This window comes from Arthroderma uncinatum (genome assembly GCF_011692745.1).
Source record: "Arthroderma uncinatum strain CBS 119779 chromosome Unknown scaffold1, whole genome shotgun sequence".
Taxonomy (NCBI): Eukaryota; Fungi; Ascomycota; class Eurotiomycetes; order Onygenales; family Arthrodermataceae; genus Arthroderma; species Arthroderma uncinatum.
In genome coordinates this window covers 3,487,408-3,505,289 of record NW_022983863.1, presented here as the reverse complement: position 1 = coordinate 3,505,289, position 17,882 = coordinate 3,487,408, and the positions used below count along the sequence as shown (strand labels likewise).

At 49.6% G+C, this 17,882-nt stretch overlaps 7 protein-coding genes across 7 annotated transcripts; 5 read left to right on the top strand and 2 right to left on the bottom strand.

Annotated features, from left to right (window-relative positions):
- Window positions 1-417: 417 nt before the first annotated feature.
- GIQ15_01067 (uncharacterized protein) lies at window positions 418-3,508 on the top strand (the record flags this gene model as incomplete). Its single annotated transcript, XM_033548484.1, has 2 exons — window positions 418-1,339; window positions 1,398-3,508. 2 exons carry the CDS (start codon window positions 418-420, stop codon window positions 3,506-3,508), a joined length of 3,033 nt encoding a protein of 1,010 aa, XP_033409435.1.
- A 376-nt stretch (window positions 3,509-3,884) lies between these two features.
- On the bottom strand, window positions 3,885-5,478 carry GIQ15_01066 (FAD binding domain-containing protein; the record flags this gene model as incomplete). Its single annotated transcript, XM_033548483.1, has 4 exons — window positions 3,885-4,023; window positions 4,113-4,166; window positions 4,209-5,191; window positions 5,263-5,478. The coding sequence occupies 4 exons, from the start codon at window positions 5,476-5,478 to the stop codon at window positions 3,885-3,887; spliced, it is 1,392 nt and encodes a 463-aa protein (XP_033409434.1).
- A 571-nt stretch (window positions 5,479-6,049) lies between these two features.
- GIQ15_01065 (uncharacterized protein) lies at window positions 6,050-7,326 on the top strand (the record flags this gene model as incomplete). Its single annotated transcript, XM_033548482.1, has 2 exons — window positions 6,050-6,165; window positions 6,255-7,326. The coding sequence occupies 2 exons, from the start codon at window positions 6,050-6,052 to the stop codon at window positions 7,324-7,326; spliced, it is 1,188 nt and encodes a 395-aa protein (XP_033409433.1).
- Window positions 7,327-8,813: 1,487 nt separating this feature from the next.
- GIQ15_01064 (uncharacterized protein) lies at window positions 8,814-11,176 on the top strand (the record flags this gene model as incomplete). The annotated part of the gene is made up of 2 exons (XM_033548481.1): window positions 8,814-10,099; window positions 10,183-11,176. The coding sequence occupies 2 exons, from the start codon at window positions 8,814-8,816 to the stop codon at window positions 11,174-11,176; spliced, it is 2,280 nt and encodes a 759-aa protein (XP_033409432.1).
- Window positions 11,177-12,739: 1,563 nt separating this feature from the next.
- Window positions 12,740-13,042, top strand: GIQ15_01063 (uncharacterized protein; the record flags this gene model as incomplete). Its single annotated transcript, XM_033548480.1, has 1 exon — window positions 12,740-13,042. The coding sequence occupies one exon, from the start codon at window positions 12,740-12,742 to the stop codon at window positions 13,040-13,042; it is 303 nt and encodes a 100-aa protein (XP_033409431.1).
- Window positions 13,043-13,963: 921 nt separating this feature from the next.
- Window positions 13,964-15,014, bottom strand: GIQ15_01062 (PQ loop repeat protein; the record flags this gene model as incomplete). Its single annotated transcript, XM_033548479.1, has 3 exons — window positions 13,964-14,552; window positions 14,616-14,873; window positions 14,947-15,014. 3 exons carry the CDS (start codon window positions 15,012-15,014, stop codon window positions 13,964-13,966), a joined length of 915 nt encoding a protein of 304 aa, XP_033409430.1.
- A 950-nt stretch (window positions 15,015-15,964) lies between these two features.
- Window positions 15,965-17,765, top strand: GIQ15_01061 (stress response protein ish1; the record flags this gene model as incomplete). Its single annotated transcript, XM_033548478.1, has 5 exons — window positions 15,965-16,046; window positions 16,155-16,205; window positions 16,267-16,414; window positions 16,472-17,242; window positions 17,306-17,765. The coding sequence occupies 5 exons, from the start codon at window positions 15,965-15,967 to the stop codon at window positions 17,763-17,765; spliced, it is 1,512 nt and encodes a 503-aa protein (XP_033409429.1).
- Between the last annotated feature and the right edge of the window lie 117 nt (window positions 17,766-17,882).

The following is a 17,882-nucleotide window of genomic DNA, read 5'->3' as shown; positions in this document are numbered from 1 at the left end:
GACTAGAAGAACGGTAAGCATTTTCGTTTACAGCAAGACAAATTTATCCTCTTTCTCAAAGTCTCAGCCTGTTGGTTTTGATTCAATGCACTATCCCGGACTCTCGCCACCCAAATCCAAGTGCTGAACTACGTTCTCGGTACTCGGTTCTGGGGTTGTTCTGTACATGAACCTCCAGGGAGACGGCAATCTCGTTTCTCCAGAGAGCTCACAGAATTGAGTACCGTTACGGAAGTGCAATGGACCCGTTTATAATTCCAACATTGACATTCAAAGCATCTACCTAAGACGCAGCGTTGGTTCCTGGAAACTGGTGCAGAAGTACTGACCTATCTAGAAGCTTTCTCTGCATTTCTCGCCGTCTGATTTACATTACATTGGCAGCTCATAGTACCGTAGAAGGTACTTGAAATCACCATGTCAACGAAAGGGGCCCCTCCAATCCCTCCACGGCCTACTCGCTCACCAAATAACGCCCCAACTTCCAACGCAAACCCACCCAAGATACCCCCACGCCCAACAAGCCGTCCAGATAGAAGCTCGCCGCCAAAATTGGATAACCCTTCTCCCTCTCCGCTCAATGCTCCGCCTGCTTCTGGATTATTGAGTGCGGATTCGCCAATTGACCATTCTTTCCGTCCCGATAACGGGATTCTCTCGTCAATCGAACAAAAACATGTTGAAGACGATAACTCGGGTTCTCTAGATGCTAAAGTAGCAGGTGATGGGGTGGAACAGCCAGCAGAAACGAGAAATGTCCACCACGACCTTCATTTGCATGCACCCCGGCCGTCCTTACCAACCTCGAGCGCGACAGCACAGGTCCAGGCCGTAACTAGGACTGATGCTTCACATGGACACGAAACAGGCTCAGAGGAGGATGTTAGCCGCCGATCGTTACATTCTAAAGCTGACGTTCCACATATTCAACTTGAGTTGTCTAGTGCATCGGCTGATCGGAAATCCTTTGCCAATGATGAAGAGACCGGTATTCCCGAAATCGGCCAACGGGTACCTATGTACCCTAATGCAGGAGATGTACAGGCGCCATCACCATCCCCTGGGCCAACCAGCTCCCGTGGTAATAACTCCCAAAAAGATGGGCACGGTAGAACTCGGAGTAGGCAGGAAGCCTCTATTCCTCCTGGAAGTTATGGCCTCCATGGCCACGGGGTAACCCCGGATGACCCATTTGAAAAGTCTTGGTACCAAAAACACCCCCAGGAACTTGCCCATGAGGAGAAAGTACTACATGGGTCAGGTGTGGGTAGTCCACGCCCAGAATGGGCCATGAGCACCGATGACCTGAATAAGATTGTCAAATCATCCATTTCTAAAGGTACTGTTCTGATAAACCCTTACTCCATATCTCATCAGGCTTAGTCTAACGAATCTAGGCACATCTAACGATTCCGTGTGCACACCTGACGAAGAAATCGGGAATATCATGGCTGAAGAGCTCGCCTCTCGCTTCAAGTCCCCCCCAGCAGAGTCCCCGCTGCAGAATGAAGTGTCTAGCGAACAGCCCACTGCCAAGTCGTTATCCGAAAGCCAGAAGCTGGTAGACGCTGCAAAGGAGGCAAGGGAGGATAAGGATGAACATCATGGAGTGAAGATTCATATTGACGAACCTTTACATCACCAACATCACCCTGATGGCTTTGCACCAGCGCCGGACTTTAATGACGCGAACAGGGATGGTATTCACGATGATGAGGAGGAAGATGTCCCCGTGCTTGCATCTGACGAGGTTGACCCGAACTCTGTGGGATTACAGCCCGCGGTGTCTCCCCCGCTTGAACACCGGAAAAACGATTCTTTTGGGCATGAAGCTGAATCTTCTCGGCGTAAACAGCCTATTCGATCTACGAGCGCTACAAGCAAAGCATCTAATAAGCAAACTGAGGGCCAGGAGGGTGAAGATGTAGCTGAACCTACCGAGCATGTCAGGAAATACGAACCCCTATTTCCTGACGATGACAACAAAGATCGCCTGTCTCCTGAACAGCGCTTCAAGTCACCAACCAGCCAGACACAGAGATTTCCAAGTAAAGATATATGGGAAGATGCTCCGAGTAGTGCACAGCTACATGCTACAGTATCGACGCCGGACATACCCAGACGTCCTAAAAGAGGCGAATCCGAATCAGAATCCGTGTTTGAGACTCCAGAACAGGAGCAGGAACGAGTGAGGGAAGCAGACAAGCTTAAGGTGCAGTCGGGCTTGGAAGAAACTCCAGGCACTTCGGACGATCTCAAATCCCAAGAACATGACCCAAACCAACGTTTTCCAAGCAGGGATATCTGGGAAGAAGCCCCCGAGAGTCAACAACTCACTACTTCTGTAGAAATTCCCGAAAAGCCAGAGAAGCCAGAGAAACCTTCCTTACCGTCGCTTCCTCCTCGACCCCAAAGGCAGGAAGGTCGATCTTCAGAAGAGCAACCAAGCGTGTCGCCCACAAAATCTCAGCCTGTCAGCCCTACAGAATTAAAGAAACGACCGTCAATACCGGATAGGCCTAAACCACAAATTCCTCAGCGGCCTACCAGAAAGAAGAGCCATGATTCAGGTGAAACTTTGACGAAAACGATATCTGGAGGGTCAACGGACGAAGCAGCTCGCCCAGTCCCGAAAGCCAAGCCAGCCGTCCCGCCGCGGGCTGTTGGCTCGAAAATTGCTGCCTTGAAAGCGGGATTTTTGTCTGATTTGGATAACCGTCTAAAGCTTGGCCCACAGGCCCCTAAGCCCAAAGAGAAAGAGAAGGAAGATGCAGAGAGTGCAGTGGAAAGAGGACCACTCAGTGATGCACGTAAGGGGAGAGCTAAGGGACCACCAAGGAGAAAGCCTGCCGTTTCCAAGCCTGCCGTAGTAGAGAAGACCGAGAAGCCACAAACACCAGAAATAAAACTTGCTGACCCATGGAATGTTTGGTCCATCGGCCCAAACGGGGAGGTCAATGTTCCCAGTGAGCAACCGAGCAAAACCCCTTCTGAACCCAGTGATGTTCAATCAGAATCACCTCGCGACCCTCCGCCGACCAAGGTAACCGCCTCCCCTCCTAACAATCTGGAAAGCCTTGAATCAGAGGCATCAACCAAAGCTACCGATGCTACCGTGATCCCAAGGGATGAGGACAAACGTGATGATCAAGTCTCGTCTGAAGAGGTGCCTCCTTTACCATCGTCAGCAGAGGATAAACCAACTACTTCTCTCATGCAACCCAGTGAACCCCAGGTACCAGATATCAAAGAGCTAGAGGAAGACGACGCCAAACTCCAGTCTTGTTCTGGATTAAAGGCAGCAGAAGCTGCCCCGAATGCTGCTGGTATCACAGACAAAGAAGCTACCGTGGGTGAACCCGGCGTTCCAGTAGCCGAAGCCAAAGAGATACTACCATTAGCAGAGGAGGAGCCAATTCCTCACCCCTTGGAATCCAGTGAAATGCCCTCTTCAAAGATTGAGTCTAAGGCTGAAGCTGAGGCCCCAAGCAACAGCGAGAAACAATAATTACCTAATACCTTCATTCTAACCATTGTATTTATTTGGAATATACATAGTGATTTTATATATACTACTCTATTGCTCTTGGATGGGCTTTTTCGGAGGAAAAGTGGATGGGAAGAAGGCAGAAGGGTGTTTACCCCATTCTCTCCTAATAACATCTAGTTGCAGACCACGAATTTTATCTATAAAAAAATACTCTACCATAAAAGATAATGCCATCATAGACAGCTCGGAAATCTACGTTCGAGTGAACTGCTGGTTACTCTAGGACGTACTGAAAGAATTATAGACCACTTGGTGGTTTCAATTTTGATTATCAATACTGGGAATATTATACATTTGTCGTGTCTTTTGGCGGTGACATTTTGCGATGTTTTTCTCAATAGCTAGGCCCGAGGTAAAACGACTGGTCGAAGATATTGTACTCGTCTTCCTTTGCTTTGATCTCCCGTAACCGGGGAAGGTTATGGCCATATATCTCTGAGAGATCTTCATCACCATGGGCAAAATTTACATACCTAGAAGGGCGTTACCATATGTTAGTATGGTTTACACCATTGTCTCATTCGATGATGATGTTGCTTTTCGTTAGGGTAGAGGTACGTACGTAGCTGGAGGATAAAGACCACTGGTCGATTGCAGCAGACTGCGGGTGCGTTTGCTATAGGATTCAGCCGGGGCATCTAAGCTTTTGTCGACATACCAGGGAAATATGAGAGCGTTGAACTTGAGACGGCTTCTCCATGGAAACGATGAAGAGCTATCTGCAATTGACCCAGCTTTGGCCATGGAGTAGGCTTCCAGTATAACAGTGCTATTGCGGGCTCTTCCGTCATTTGATGAAACCCATGATACATATTCATCCCAGACCTGTTTCCACGTCTCGGGCACAATTTCGGCAAGACCGGCAGCATATGACGGTTTGCGGCCGCCCTTGATACAGGCGCTCTCAGAGCCATCATTCCAGTGAGTATAATGGGTTTCAGCCATTGTATTGAGTGTAGGACCAATATCAATAACGGAGGCAAAAGCAGCTCGTCCTTCAGCCTCAGTGCCATAGTACCAGGGAGTGAGTATTATAGTTGGCTTTTTGTCAGGAGCACGAGCGTCCAAAAAAAACATATAAATGTTCATCTCTGCTGTTAGGGTAATCTCACTAATTGCCTTGGCGACTGCTTCAATCTTATCTCCCGTGAACGTAAGCGCGCCTACCCAGGCATATTGTTTAGATGGCTCTCTCGGGTACGATTTCATTCTTGCGGAGGTGACAATGCCAAAATTAGGGCCAGCACCTCGGAGAGCCCAAAAGAGGTCGTCCCCAAATGTGACCGTCTTAAGAACACCGTCCCCAGAGACGACGTTAAGTGATAGAACATTGTCAACACCAAAGCCATATAGGCCCATTAGGCTGCCGTAGCCGCCACCAAGGATGGCACCGACAGCACCAACACAGTTGCAGTTGCCAGTTGCAACCAGGGTATTGTTAGATGAGGCAGCCTCGATTACTTCAGAGATCAGAGCACCACCTCCAACGGTGACCTCTGTTTTATCGTCATTGAACGTGACCGAGTTTAACTGCCTAAGATTGATAAGAATCCCGTCATCATCTAGATCAATCGTAGTAGTAAACCCATGGGTTCCAGCTTGGGCTAAGAACTGAATTTCATGTTCAATGCAATATTGCACCTATTTGCAGTTCATGCCATCAGCTTATCATTCTGAAAAGGAGAGATATTGGAGTAGAAAATTATATATACCGTCACGGCCACGTCCTGCTCACAAGCCACGGTAACAACTACTCCAGCGGTAGGAGCATGATAGTCACTCCATCTCGCAAAATCTCGCCCGTTTTCGGAGACCACGGCTGAACCAGATAGCTGAGGTCCGAGTTCGCTTCTCACGTCGTCGAGGGACAACCCCAGAACGAACGAGCCGAGAATAGGCAGAACCAACGCAAAGACAAGCGATAACATGGTGTATTGCACAAGTTAAAGCATAAACGTGGATAGTTCTTTGCTAGTAAAGAGAAATCAGAGATGCGGCCAGAGTAGCGGCTGTTTGCCTTTGGTGAGCTTGTATGTAAAAATGCATATGAAGGAGAGCAGGAAAACATGGTAGAATCAACCATTATCCATTCCTTCCTTTGGTGGAGTTTGTTTATAGAGATCTCTCGTGGTAGGAACTCTCCAAGTATTCCAAGGTCTATATAGCATGGCGAGCCTTCTCACTGATCTGGGGTATAAAGGGGGAAAGCTCAAGGTCGAAGCCTGCTTTGCCCATAATAACCATCTCGTCGTCCAGCAGATGCAATCATTTTAGAAGTATTGAGCCTATACAAGCCGTTATATCATATGGTTGATCATAAATATGAAATTTATAGGATCTGGCGTCGTTATTACACTAAAATACTTCAGTTGCTGGTCCACCACGTGATATCTGTGCTGTCCAAGAACGGCATATCAAGAGTAAATACGACGACAAGAATCCTCATTCCTTTAATGCTCGACCACAGGAGCGAACGCACAAGCTGACGGTCGATCAAATATGGCTACGGCAAAGGATGTGCAGTCACTCCTTCGCTTCCTGACTCAAGATGCTAGGCTTCCTCTCGCCGCTGCCATGGGCAAGATCAAGGACCTCCAGAAGGCCAAATTACTCAAGTATGAAAGATGCAATTAGGACCATGATTGCTATTTATACCCTTCCATCCCGCACGCACAGGGGCGAATCCTAGCTGACGGCTCAGTAGCCCAGACGATATCTCCAAAGCCAAGTTGGCAACAGTTCAATTAGTTTTCACAGAGGATAAAACTGCAAAACAAGTTTGGAATGCGGCAAAGAGGGTAGTCAAGAAGCGATTGGCAGCTGAGAATGACCCGCAAATGCCGTCTGCTCCATCGCCGTCGAAGAAACGGAAAGCATCAGCAGCGGAACTTGATCTCACTCCCCAGCAGATCGAAGCATCATTGGCACTCCCTATGAGCACTGATCTAGACAAAATTTCCGAAACGGCAATTATCATTAACCGAGCCCCGCTTGTGTTGGCATTTGCAGTCATATCGTTGAAGTATACAATGCCCGAGCAGCCCTTATCTAGCAGGCTGAGCCTCGCCCAGGCCGTGGTGAGCGCGAACAGTCGTACGAAAGCTAGCAGTATCGGGATCGACTCTACTCCAAGCGCCGAGGACGAAGGATGGGCCAAAGGCCAACCTACGGTCAGGGTCTTGGGGAGAAGTATCAGCGTCCTTCGACGAATAGGGTACGACTGGAAAGGCGACAGAGCTAAATCATGCGAAGAGTTTGATAGCAAGAATATAGAGAGTAGCGATTCCCCGCATGCCGAGAAAGGCTACCCTGTACCCAGGGCCAATGTGCTGTCACGGAAACAAAACAGTGACGACGACAATCTCCCAGCCCTATGGGGCCTGGACTTGGAAAGCCTCCGGAAATCGAGTGATGGCCGTTACGGTAGACATGGTGGTGGGTACGACAGCCAGAGAAGCCGTAACGCGCACCTCCCTGTATACAGGGCCGAGTCAGCTCGAGATTACCTACTGCGAGCGTTCAGCACCCATAATCCCGGCACGAAGAAAGACAGCGACTCTATGCCCGCCAAGGAGATGACTCTTGGCCTGCTACTTGGCGCAATCGATCATGTTTGTCAGTCGTGGGCGTCGAAGCTGAGTAAGGACGAATTAGACAGGCGAGCCTGGTGTTGGTATGTGGCCGTTCGACCAGAGGTGGAAAATGGCATTGCAGGATGGGGCCAGAAAGGAACGGTCCGTTTATCCGCAATCCTTGACTTGGGCGTAGCAAGGTGATGTTGGTGAACAATTTCCATCGTCTAATTGGAATAATATGACCGAAAGGTGGAAACTACGGCGATTTTACGCTTGAGATTATTCGATCAGTTAATGCTGCTGGGCCAATCGGTTTGGTGTATTCAGAACTTCCTTTAACGACCAGGTGTAACGACTCTCAGTGGCTCCATACTTACCTACAACCAGTGCCTGACGAACTCCACACACTGAGTACAAAATAAAGCCCGGGTGTTGTGGGTTAAATACGAAAGAAAGGGCGCACAGTTAAAGAGCGAGGAGAGAGGAGAAACCCGGGCGACAGACAGCACGCAGGCAGGGAGCCGCCTGCAGTAAAGCCAACTTTCAACACTCATGCCCTCTGATGTCATCCGAAGGTCTCACCGGTGTGGTTGTACACGGGAAAGCCGTGTCCACCCTGACTCCATTCCGTGCCTTTGGAAGAAACTAAGTGGCCATTTCTGAACGAACCTTGAACGCACCGGGGGACCGCCATTGGGCACAGAATTCATCAGGAGTCACTCTCAGCTGGCAGCAACCCAGGAGACAGAACCCTCCCCCGGGCCAGGAGATGAATGAAAGAGGGCTCACAAATATCTTCCGTCTTGGGAGGACATGGTTGTGGCTAAGTGCGCGCAGGCGGATCGCAGGCTAGAGAGCCGGGGTCTGACCAGGGTTAGGCCACACAGCAGCAGCGCGCGAAAAGTCACCCATCATGGCATGGCCTTGGGAAGAGCGAGGTTTAGTTCGAGTTGTATACTCCGGATGCATGGACGGAGTCAGTCCTCTTTACCAAGTCTGGTAGAATGCCGACGGTTCCCTCGAGTCCTGAAGTCCCCCTTGACTCAGTGGTTTTGTCCGGAAGCCAGGGCCAGAGTTTAAGTTGGGGGTACCCTCTCTCCCATGTCCCATGTAACATCGCTCGTCCGCCAGCAGCGAGATATCTGTATGCTCCGTAGGTATGGGGCATTCGGCGTTGCTGTGTCGATATCGATGCCGGACAGTGGCCGCCAGCTGGTGTAGACAGACAGACCGACCGACCAGACGCCGTCGCCGTGCTGTATATCTAGCACTCACCTGAGTATGGAGTACCTCGTACCTCGTACCTGGAGCCTGAGTAGTATCTCAGGTATCAAGTATCTAAGTATAAGTATCTGATTATCTGAGAGAGAAGGGTTTGACAGGAAGTCTTGGCGCGCGGTGGCTTGAGTTTCAGATCTTCCCTTCGCTCTCTCCGACCAAACAACTTCACGTCCATCTCTGCCAGCCGACCTCAACGCCCAGCTCGCCCAGTCCATCACCCTGCAACGCTCTCTGCTCGCTCGAGGCGCTGCTCTGACAAGCCCGTCCGGTCGTTCTACGTTCTCTCGCTGCCTTCTTGGACTGGTCGTCGGTTTCCTCAGCCGCTGCAGTTTGGTGTCTGAAAGGCTGAAGCGCCAAAAGGGATCGCTGCCCCCAGGCGGGCAGTGTGTCGATTGCCCCCGTCTACAATGAGCGAACGTCCAGTATCACCGTGCCCGGGTGCAGACGAAGGCCATGGAGCGTTGTCCTCGCACGATCGGTCGAGTAGTGACTCGCAGCAGCAGCTCAGTCAGTCCTCTCGCGACGCCCAACCGTCCCCGGTCCTGAACGTATTCAGCGATGAATTCTCCCTCGAACGACTAGAAAATCCGTCCAACAGCCAGAGACGGTCCCTTAACAGCATCTCAAGCCAGTCGTCCTCGAGTTCGGATAAGACGGAGACGGAGAGAGATGGACATGTTCCCCCCATGAGCCCCTTTCAAGGTCGCTCTGAGTCGCTGGAAAGACGCGCTTCACAGATATTACAGCAGCAGCAACAGCAACAACAAACAGTCCTACCGCAGATGCCTGATAAGATACACTTTCCTTCAGACGTATGTCCTGTTCCTCGGACGTCTTCTCCTACAGCCTCTATCGCTCAAAGCACCACCTCTGCCGGCCACCGAAGTGTCAGCACCATCTCCAGGTTTTCCATCCCTCCTCGTGCCCTGAGCCCCTACACCGGCCAGACAGGGCCTAGCCACCCGTATGCTATGTACTCCCAGGGAATTTCAGTCAACAGGACGTCCTCTATTTCATCAAATTCGACGACAAGACCTGTTGAGCGCAATTTTGTGGCAGCAGCCCCACCACAACACCCATACGCGCTATATTCTCAAAATACTGTCCCCGAACACGTCCCAGACGAGCCTCTCAACACTACTGTCCCCCTTATATTACCTGGTCACCCTCAGACATTTACTCAAACCACTCAATCTCCCGTTGCAGACGAAGTTGGCGACATCTTAGGCACGGATGGATATAGAGAACAACTTCCCCCTTACTCCCGCTATCCAGATGGCATCCCAGAAAAATCATACTACGCCCCCGCTACACCTCTTGGGGTTGTCACCGCGGCCAATACTTCCCCTCAGCCTCTCGAGACGCCCGTCTCCCCAATGTCACAAGTCTCATCCCGCACACTACTTACAGAAAATGCCCCTACAATAGCCACCCCTCCAACAATTGTCCCTCCACCGCCAGACTCGTCGTCGGCCGAGTCGGGGAATATATCATCCGAGAAGGTCGACGAAAAGGACAGGAGAAGGAACAAGAAGATTTGTTGTGGTCTACCGCTATGGATCATTGGCCTCATTGCCATCGGCTTGGTCACTGGCACTCTTATCGGAGGTGTCCTTGGCGGGATTGTAGGAGCTCGTCAAGGACAGAAAGACAGTAATAAACCTGGTCCAGACCCAGACCATCAGTCCACAGTGTATGTCCCCTTTCACGTTCAACTAATTCCTTCCTGAATCATACAATAAATGCAAAACATTCAAGCTAATGATAGTTTCATAGTACCGCAACGGCAACGGCAACGACTAGCGGTACCTTGGATGCTATACCATTACCAACCGCAACCAGCATTTCTTTCAGTCCCATCCCCACTGGAGATATTTCGATTTCAGGAAGAACATTAAATTCCGAGTCACAAAGCTGTGTTAATTCTACCAGCCTCAAGCCTGCTTGGGGCTGTATACCATACGGTCACTTTAAAGGCTCCATCTATGGCGGTGCCAATGACACTAGATCGATCAAATTCACCCAAACCCCTCTGACTGGCAAGTTCATATACGGAGACCAAGTGCCAGCACTAGCGGATAAGGAATATCCGCTTGAGACTGTTGTCGACTCAACATCCGTGGAGGAAGGGCCCGCCTACTTTTTCTATACTACGTTCGACAAGCTTGTTATTATTCCTGATGATGAATTCCCGCCTAACGTCGCTGGTGGGCAAGTGGATGAATCGAACGTGATCCCACGTTCCACCAATCGGTCAAAGGTCCAATCCGTCCCTGGCGATAAGCCATGGTTTTGCTGGTGGAACACTACTCATATTGAGACATTTATTTACGCCAACAAAGATGCGTCAGAAGACGACATGAGGACCAACGGCGAAGATCCCGATATCGAAATATACCCAACAGGGACAGCCAGCCCCCGTCAAGCTACTCCTACAATGTCACCCGAATCCGCTACATCAATGCCCATCTCAACAGCCGGCGATGGTAATCTACCGCAATCCTACGCTCGAGTTGTTAAGATCAAAGAACTTCGATTCTCCGACGCCAGTCCATCTCCACCATACTGCCAACAGATGCAGGTCCTGGATGACTGGAGTTTATCGATGTTGAAAAACTCGACGATCATTCAAGAAAAAGACTCAGAAGCCGGACCAAGATCTGACGACGACACCGATATTGGCGATATCTCGGCTAGAAGCACTAAAGTGATAAAGTCGCGCGAAGTCGGATCCGATCAGTGCTATTGCGAATGGATATATGGTAACTGAATTGTTTTCTTTTTCGGACGAATCTTCTCCTCTTCTCAGTACAGTTACACTTCATATATAGTATTTATCCAGGCGTTCCAGGCAGTAGCTTTTCTTTTCGGGGCTGGCGTTCATACTAGGCTTGGACATCCATCTTTTGATCGGTCTTGTTATCATTTCCCATATATCCTGTCATCATATATATAGCAACGATTTTCTCTCTCATGCTCACATATCAACATGTCTCCGCGGACTTCTTGTCGCTTTTTCTTCTTAACCGAGTTTTCTGTCCAGACTCATTCTCGATTGGATGGGACGAGTACACAGGGGGGGAAAAGCATCTTTCTATCTGTTAGCCATTTCTTCTATGCACATACGTACCACTCCTAACTATATCCGTGGTTTCGGACTATATCCTCGTCCTCTTCGCCCGTCAATTAACCTCCTACCCCTCCCTTTCCCCCTCTGTTCAGCTGCAGTTTTCTATTCTCGGAATTGTCAGCGGATGCTATCGTGCTTGAACCCCTTGAGACCCAACCTCGTTGCTACAGCGTATGCATTCTTCCCGTTGCTCTTCTTTGTCACATTGACAAGGGCCTGCTCTTTACCTCGCGCTGTCGCTTCTACGACTGCTTTTCAGCAACAGCTAGCTTTCCTTTTGGCCATGTCTCCATGTATATGTGCTCAGGCATGTATCTGGTATCTATAAATATCAACGGTGACCCTTGGTTTTAATTCTTGTCTATAATTATTTCAGTTATACGTCTAACCTAGATATCTTTATCTCTTCCCTGCCCTGAATTATATACTTAAGGAGGCTTTGATATCAATGTGTAAACAGACGGTGTACGTACCGTGCTACCCCCTTTTCAACTTCTAGCTAAGCATTCACATTCTTCGTTAGGACGAAATCGATAATAAGGAGGCAACAGGGATGTAGCCGAGAAGTTATGGCCACGATCTACAGGTAGTGGAGATGAGCGTTGGACATGGGAATCTATTTACATCGACCCTTGTCCTGGATATGGAGTAGCAAAGACTGGTTGCCGATGGAGCAGGTCATTGGCGGAACTTCTTAAAGCTGGCAGCTATGACATAATAAACTGGGGTAGGAAGTATCTACTATGAGGCAAAGATAGTATAAAAGAGAGAACATCTGAGCATTTCTTTGACCAGTACTACTTATTTCAAGGTGTTCAAATTTGACCGATTCGGCATATATTCAATATCACATCCTCCACGTTTCATCTACACACCGCCTCGACTGTAAACAATGAGCAGGCCGTCGACACTCATACAGACACTACGAATCACATCTACCCGACTACCGATTTCATTTGGAAGAAACGGCCCTAAGAAACTCTCGGGAGGATGCGGTGTCCAGGGAGAGCTGCGTTTCGAGAGGCCTAGTTGGGCCAGATTCATTCATTCTAGTCCAGCTGGTGGACTGCGGGAAGAATATGTATCAAGTGGCAAGGAACAAGGTACATACTTCATGCAGCCGTCAAAAGTAATAAATAGAACTAATAAAGCCGTGTGAATATAGCGCCACATCACCATCAACACCACAAACCCGAACCGGACATGGAGGAATCAGACTCGTTTGCCAAAGAATTCGACTCCCGGATCCCGTCCAACAAAGCCAAACCTGCACTTAGTGACGCATACCAGCACAGCGGAGCGGATGCAAAGCACCCCAAGCGGCCATCAAGGGAAGAACTAAGCGAGGACGACCGGCATAAGATCGAAGAAAAAGAGGAGGAAGTCGAACGACATAACCGGGATATGGAGGGGAGACATGGCCGGGCATCTAGCCAGATCACACAGGAAGGAGAGCTTGAAACGCTGGATGAGATGGAAGAGGTAAGGTTCAAGGGCGAGGATTAGTGTGCATTGTTTGCTTGACAATGGAGAGAGCCGGATGCCTGCAGGAGGATGCGTGGTGCCGCAAGCTGCGGTGTTACTCGGATGGAAGAAAGAACGAAACCAAAAGGAAGACCATGCGGTTGAACGTGAGACTTGCCGCCGGTTCTAACTGAAATATACATATGCGCTTTAAAATATATGTGCGTGCTTTTTGGGGGCGGAAATTGACAATGTTGGTTGAATATTGACGATATCAAGCAAAATTCCATGCATAGATTAGCAAGCCAAGTTGTATCATATTTATTTTTATCAACGCGCGTGTATTCAACAATACAAGAACGTGAAGATGAACATCTAAGGGTATTTCGAGGATATTCTTAATAGAAATAGTAGGCCAAATTCGTACATCTTCGCCATTGGTATACATGTAAATTCAAAATATAAAACCCATAGCAATAGCTAAACCGAACTGTAAAAGGAAAGGTGATATGGGGGTGCCTAGTGAATCTTGTGGTATCTGATATCTTACAAGGATTAGAATGAGTTGTTTCATTCCGGGTATCATCGATAGCATGCTTCCCCCGTGTCCTAGCACGGGTGTTTCAGGCATGTATGGCTAAAATGTGACATGTTCCCCAAACCAAGTCCAGTCGGTTGCACAATATAGGAACCAGATATCACATCCTGTCTTTCTTTCTTTCTTTTTTTGTTTCTTTTTGGCTTGGTATGAGGGGTCGTTATAAAGGTGGGGAGTACAAAAGGGGAACAGGTACAATGAACGCCACCGCTGACATCAGAGTAATGAGACAATATATCCAGAAGGAATGTTTTTAAAAATCAGATCTTGAAGAGCTTGCTAGAAGAGAAAAAGGCAAAGTGTGAGGTTAGGTTTGCTAATGAGTGGATATGTAATAAAATTTTTTCTTTGGGAAGGCGGTTTGGTCAGCCTTGTAGAAGGGGTGTGTCCTCGGATATGGCGTCGTCCTGGGCGTGGTTGTCCGCGCCGTTGACGGTACCGTAGGAACGGCCGTTGGGGTCTGTTGCCTTGTTCGCTCCGGCCTCGAGCTCTGGTTTCTGAGGGTTCACGTATTCGAAGTAAACACCCATTACCAGTAAAGTCCCCTGTAGCATAGAGGTCACCACATAGACACCCCAGGTGCTCCATCCTTCCATACCCAGTCTCTCAGCCAGGCTTGCAGCCCAGACTATGGCCCCGGGAGTCTGGATGCACATCATCTGGATGCTCAGGCTGCCAACTCCACGGAGACGCCAGGTGGTGTATATCTGTGGGAAGTACTGGATGGAAGAGAGGATCGTGGCCATGACGCCTAGGATGTTGGCCCATAGTTGACGACTGGAAGGGTAGGCAAGGACCACTGTCAAGGCTAGAATGATCACGGCGATCGCGTGGATGAGGCATATGGCGCCTACTGCGAGAGCAGTTCGGAAACTATGTGATTTGCCGACGTCTCCAGATGCTGATACTGGAGTTGGGGGGTTGCGAGGAAAGTATACAACGAAAAGAATGAGGCTGTAAGAGTCCGTCAGAGTCAGTCACGAGCCCCAGGTGTAATATCGTAGCGGCCGTCCTTACCATATAGCAAAACATAGCGTCTGGACGCCGACCTGGAGGATGCCTAAGAGGCCAGCAAAACAGGCAAATCCGCTGATATCACTGCAGCAGGCGATATCACGAGCACTCTTTGGGAGAACGAGGATATTCGCAAACCCTGACGTCCCCGATGTCGTTCCCAGCAGTATAAAGTATGGAGATATACCGAACGAGGTCTTCCGTGAGATGATACGGTAGTGCTGGGGCAGATATGAGAGCAGGATGCCGAGGAATATCAGTCTGGAGGCCGTGTCAGATCGAGTCAGCCGCAGTTCCTCCCAACGACACCGAGGCCATCAGGCCCATCACTTACATGGAGAAGGTAACGCTAACAGCACCGGGAGAGGCGAGCTGCTTGCACTCTTCGCTCATGTTCGCCATGGTGTCTATAGAACTGGAGTCGTCGGACGGATGGACAGGGGGGTATGGAGCCGACGACGAGGATGGCACATGGGTGATATATAGAAGGGGGGAGGAAAAGGGGAGAAGAGAGAAGAGTTCCGTCAACACGCAGGTACGGTCATTGGAGAGACGTGGTCTATCGGAGGGTTGTTCGCGCAGAGACTTCCGCTCTCCTCTTGATCCCTTGAACAACGCCGTGTAAGACGGAGAAACTGCAACTTTGCGATGTTCTTGATGCGCCTTGTTCGCCCAATGAGGCACCTGGTCGCTGGTCTGTGCTGCACAATCGACCAATCAGGACGCGTTCTTCACACAAACTACGGCAGGGCTAGCCTTTTCGGGATTAGTGTCATGTGCGGGGCAAACTCCAGCCAATCAGAGGCCAGGAAAGTTGGGAAATCCTTATGTAAGCGTATTGAGTACCCATATCGGGCTAGATCATTTTAGTCAGCGTCACGTTACTTCATCTTACCTGCTTACGTCATCTTAACCACCGTAGAAAGTGGGAAGAAAAGAAGAAGATAAGCACCAGCATCATTTCTGTTTACATATATACAGGCTTGCTATACATACGTGCAGGCAGACAGCGATGCTGGGGGAGGATAAAGCTGGTCTCGCCGGCCTTGGAATAGGGCTTGGAAGGTGAAGCGTGTTGCCCCTCAGTGGTGGGCTTGACTCTTGCCTTCCCTCCCACTACGTCACACAACACGTCATAACAAGGGCGATGGGAAAAGCTGCTCTTCCCTTGGACCTTGTTATGGTCTTCTTTCCAGGGAGTATATAATTGAACACCGGTCGGGCCGTTTGTTTGATTTCTGCTCTGTTCTCATGCAAGTGGCCTTCTTTGGAACCGAAGAAGTCGTGCTATTTACAACACTTGGCTGCTCCCCATTCGCGTGAGACTTGTTGACGCTGGAGCCATCGCCATCATGAAGTGGCTATTTACCGGGCTAATCGTAGCTCTCACCGTGTCTGAAGCCGTGGGCGCTAAAGACTGGTTCAGCAAAGCTGGTACGGAGTATCCCCCTCCCCTTGGACCAAGCTGCATGCTGCTGCTGTTGCAGCCCAACGATGTATACTAGAGAAGGCATTATGGCTAACACGTCACGGTGCCCGCAGTCTACAACCAATGGCACGAAACCGAACTCGAACGCTGGCTTTCGGACCATGGTAAGTTGAGAGAAGGTGTCTGCAGCCCAATTGTCGAATCTGCAAGTCTAACTATCTATAGACGTTCCATATCCTTCTCCTGCAGATCGCAAGGATCTTGAGGAATTGGTAAAGTCCAACTGGGAGTCGTATGTCACGGCGCCGGCTTCGAAGACAGCAGAGGAGGTCTCAGGGTCCCTCAACGATGTCAAGGAGTGGATATTTGATTCGTAGGTTTTGGATCTAGTGGAAGTGAACAGAATATGATGCTGACTATTCCACTTTAGATGGAGTGACTCCCAATTAAAAGCCTTTTTGGACCGCCATGGAGTCCCCTGCCCTCAACCAAAGAAGAGGGATACCCTCCTGTCAGCGGCCCGCAACAACTATGAAACAATCGCCCAGAAGCTCGGTCAATCGGTTAACTATCCAGGAAACTGGCTGTATGAGCATTGGACCGAATCCGACCTCAAGGAGTATCTTGATAGCCATGGCTACCCGGTTCCTCAGCCAACATCCCGTGACAAGCTTATTGCCGCCGTGCGTCGTAACTCGCGCCGTGCCGGAATAGAAAGCCGAAAGACTGCTTCAGCCGCGTCGGCGTCGATGGCGGCTGCTCAGGAAACACTTGCAGAGGCACTGTTCAATGCTTGGTCTGAGTCTGACTTTAAAAAGTTCTTCGATGAACATGGCATCAAGGTACCCCAGGGCTCTAGACGGAATGAAATGCTGGCCTTGGCACGCAAGAATCGTAATGCTCTACTGGAAAAGTCATCTGCGTCTCTCGTCTCTGGATTTGGAGCTGCTACCTCTAAGGCCGGCAACGAATATGCTCGTGCCACGGATGATGCGCAGCTGAAGATGAACGACGTCTTCAACCAAGTTATTAACGGATGGTCTGACTCCCGTCTTAAGGGATATCTAGATGCTCGTGGCGTTCCAGTACCACAGAACACTAAGAGGGATGAACTTCTTGCCAAAGTGCGACTCCACGGACACAAAGCTGCCAGTGGATATTCTGCATGGACCTTCGACACCTGGAACCGAGAGAATCTAGGGTAATTAACCCTTTTTGTCACCAAACCGCCTGAGTAAAAATGTACTGACTGTTGAAAATATAGGAAATACTTGTCCTCCCAGCACAAGAAGGCCTTAGAGGGCGTTGAGTATAGCCGCGATGAACTGTTAAAGCAGGCTCAAGACGCATACAATCGTGCCTCCAAGGCCGGTGGCCCTACTTATGCCTCCATCACAAACTACCTTGCCCAAACCACCGATTCTGTAAAAGACAACTTCAACTCATGGTCCAAGGATGATGTCGAGAAGTACCTTGCCTCCTATGGTATCAAACCAACTCGCGGGTCAAGCATTGAAGAGCTGCGAAAGCAGGCTCAAGCGAACGCTGATTACTTCCGCTATGGAGTAACGAAACAGGAGTCTTCTATCTTTACTCGACTACAGGATATGGGACAGTGGGCCTGGGATCAATTGAAGATCGGAGCTCTTAGTGGTAGAGCTGAAGGGCAGAAGGCGGCACAGGACGTGAAGGAGAAGGTATCGAAGGCCGCTGATGAGCTTTAGATTAGGATTGTCAAGCTTGAGTCGGACATATGGTTCGTGGTTGTCGAAGATGTTGACTTTTCGGTGACGGGCTGGGGAATATGGAGGCAGAAGTCGATGTTAAAATGTTTAATGAGC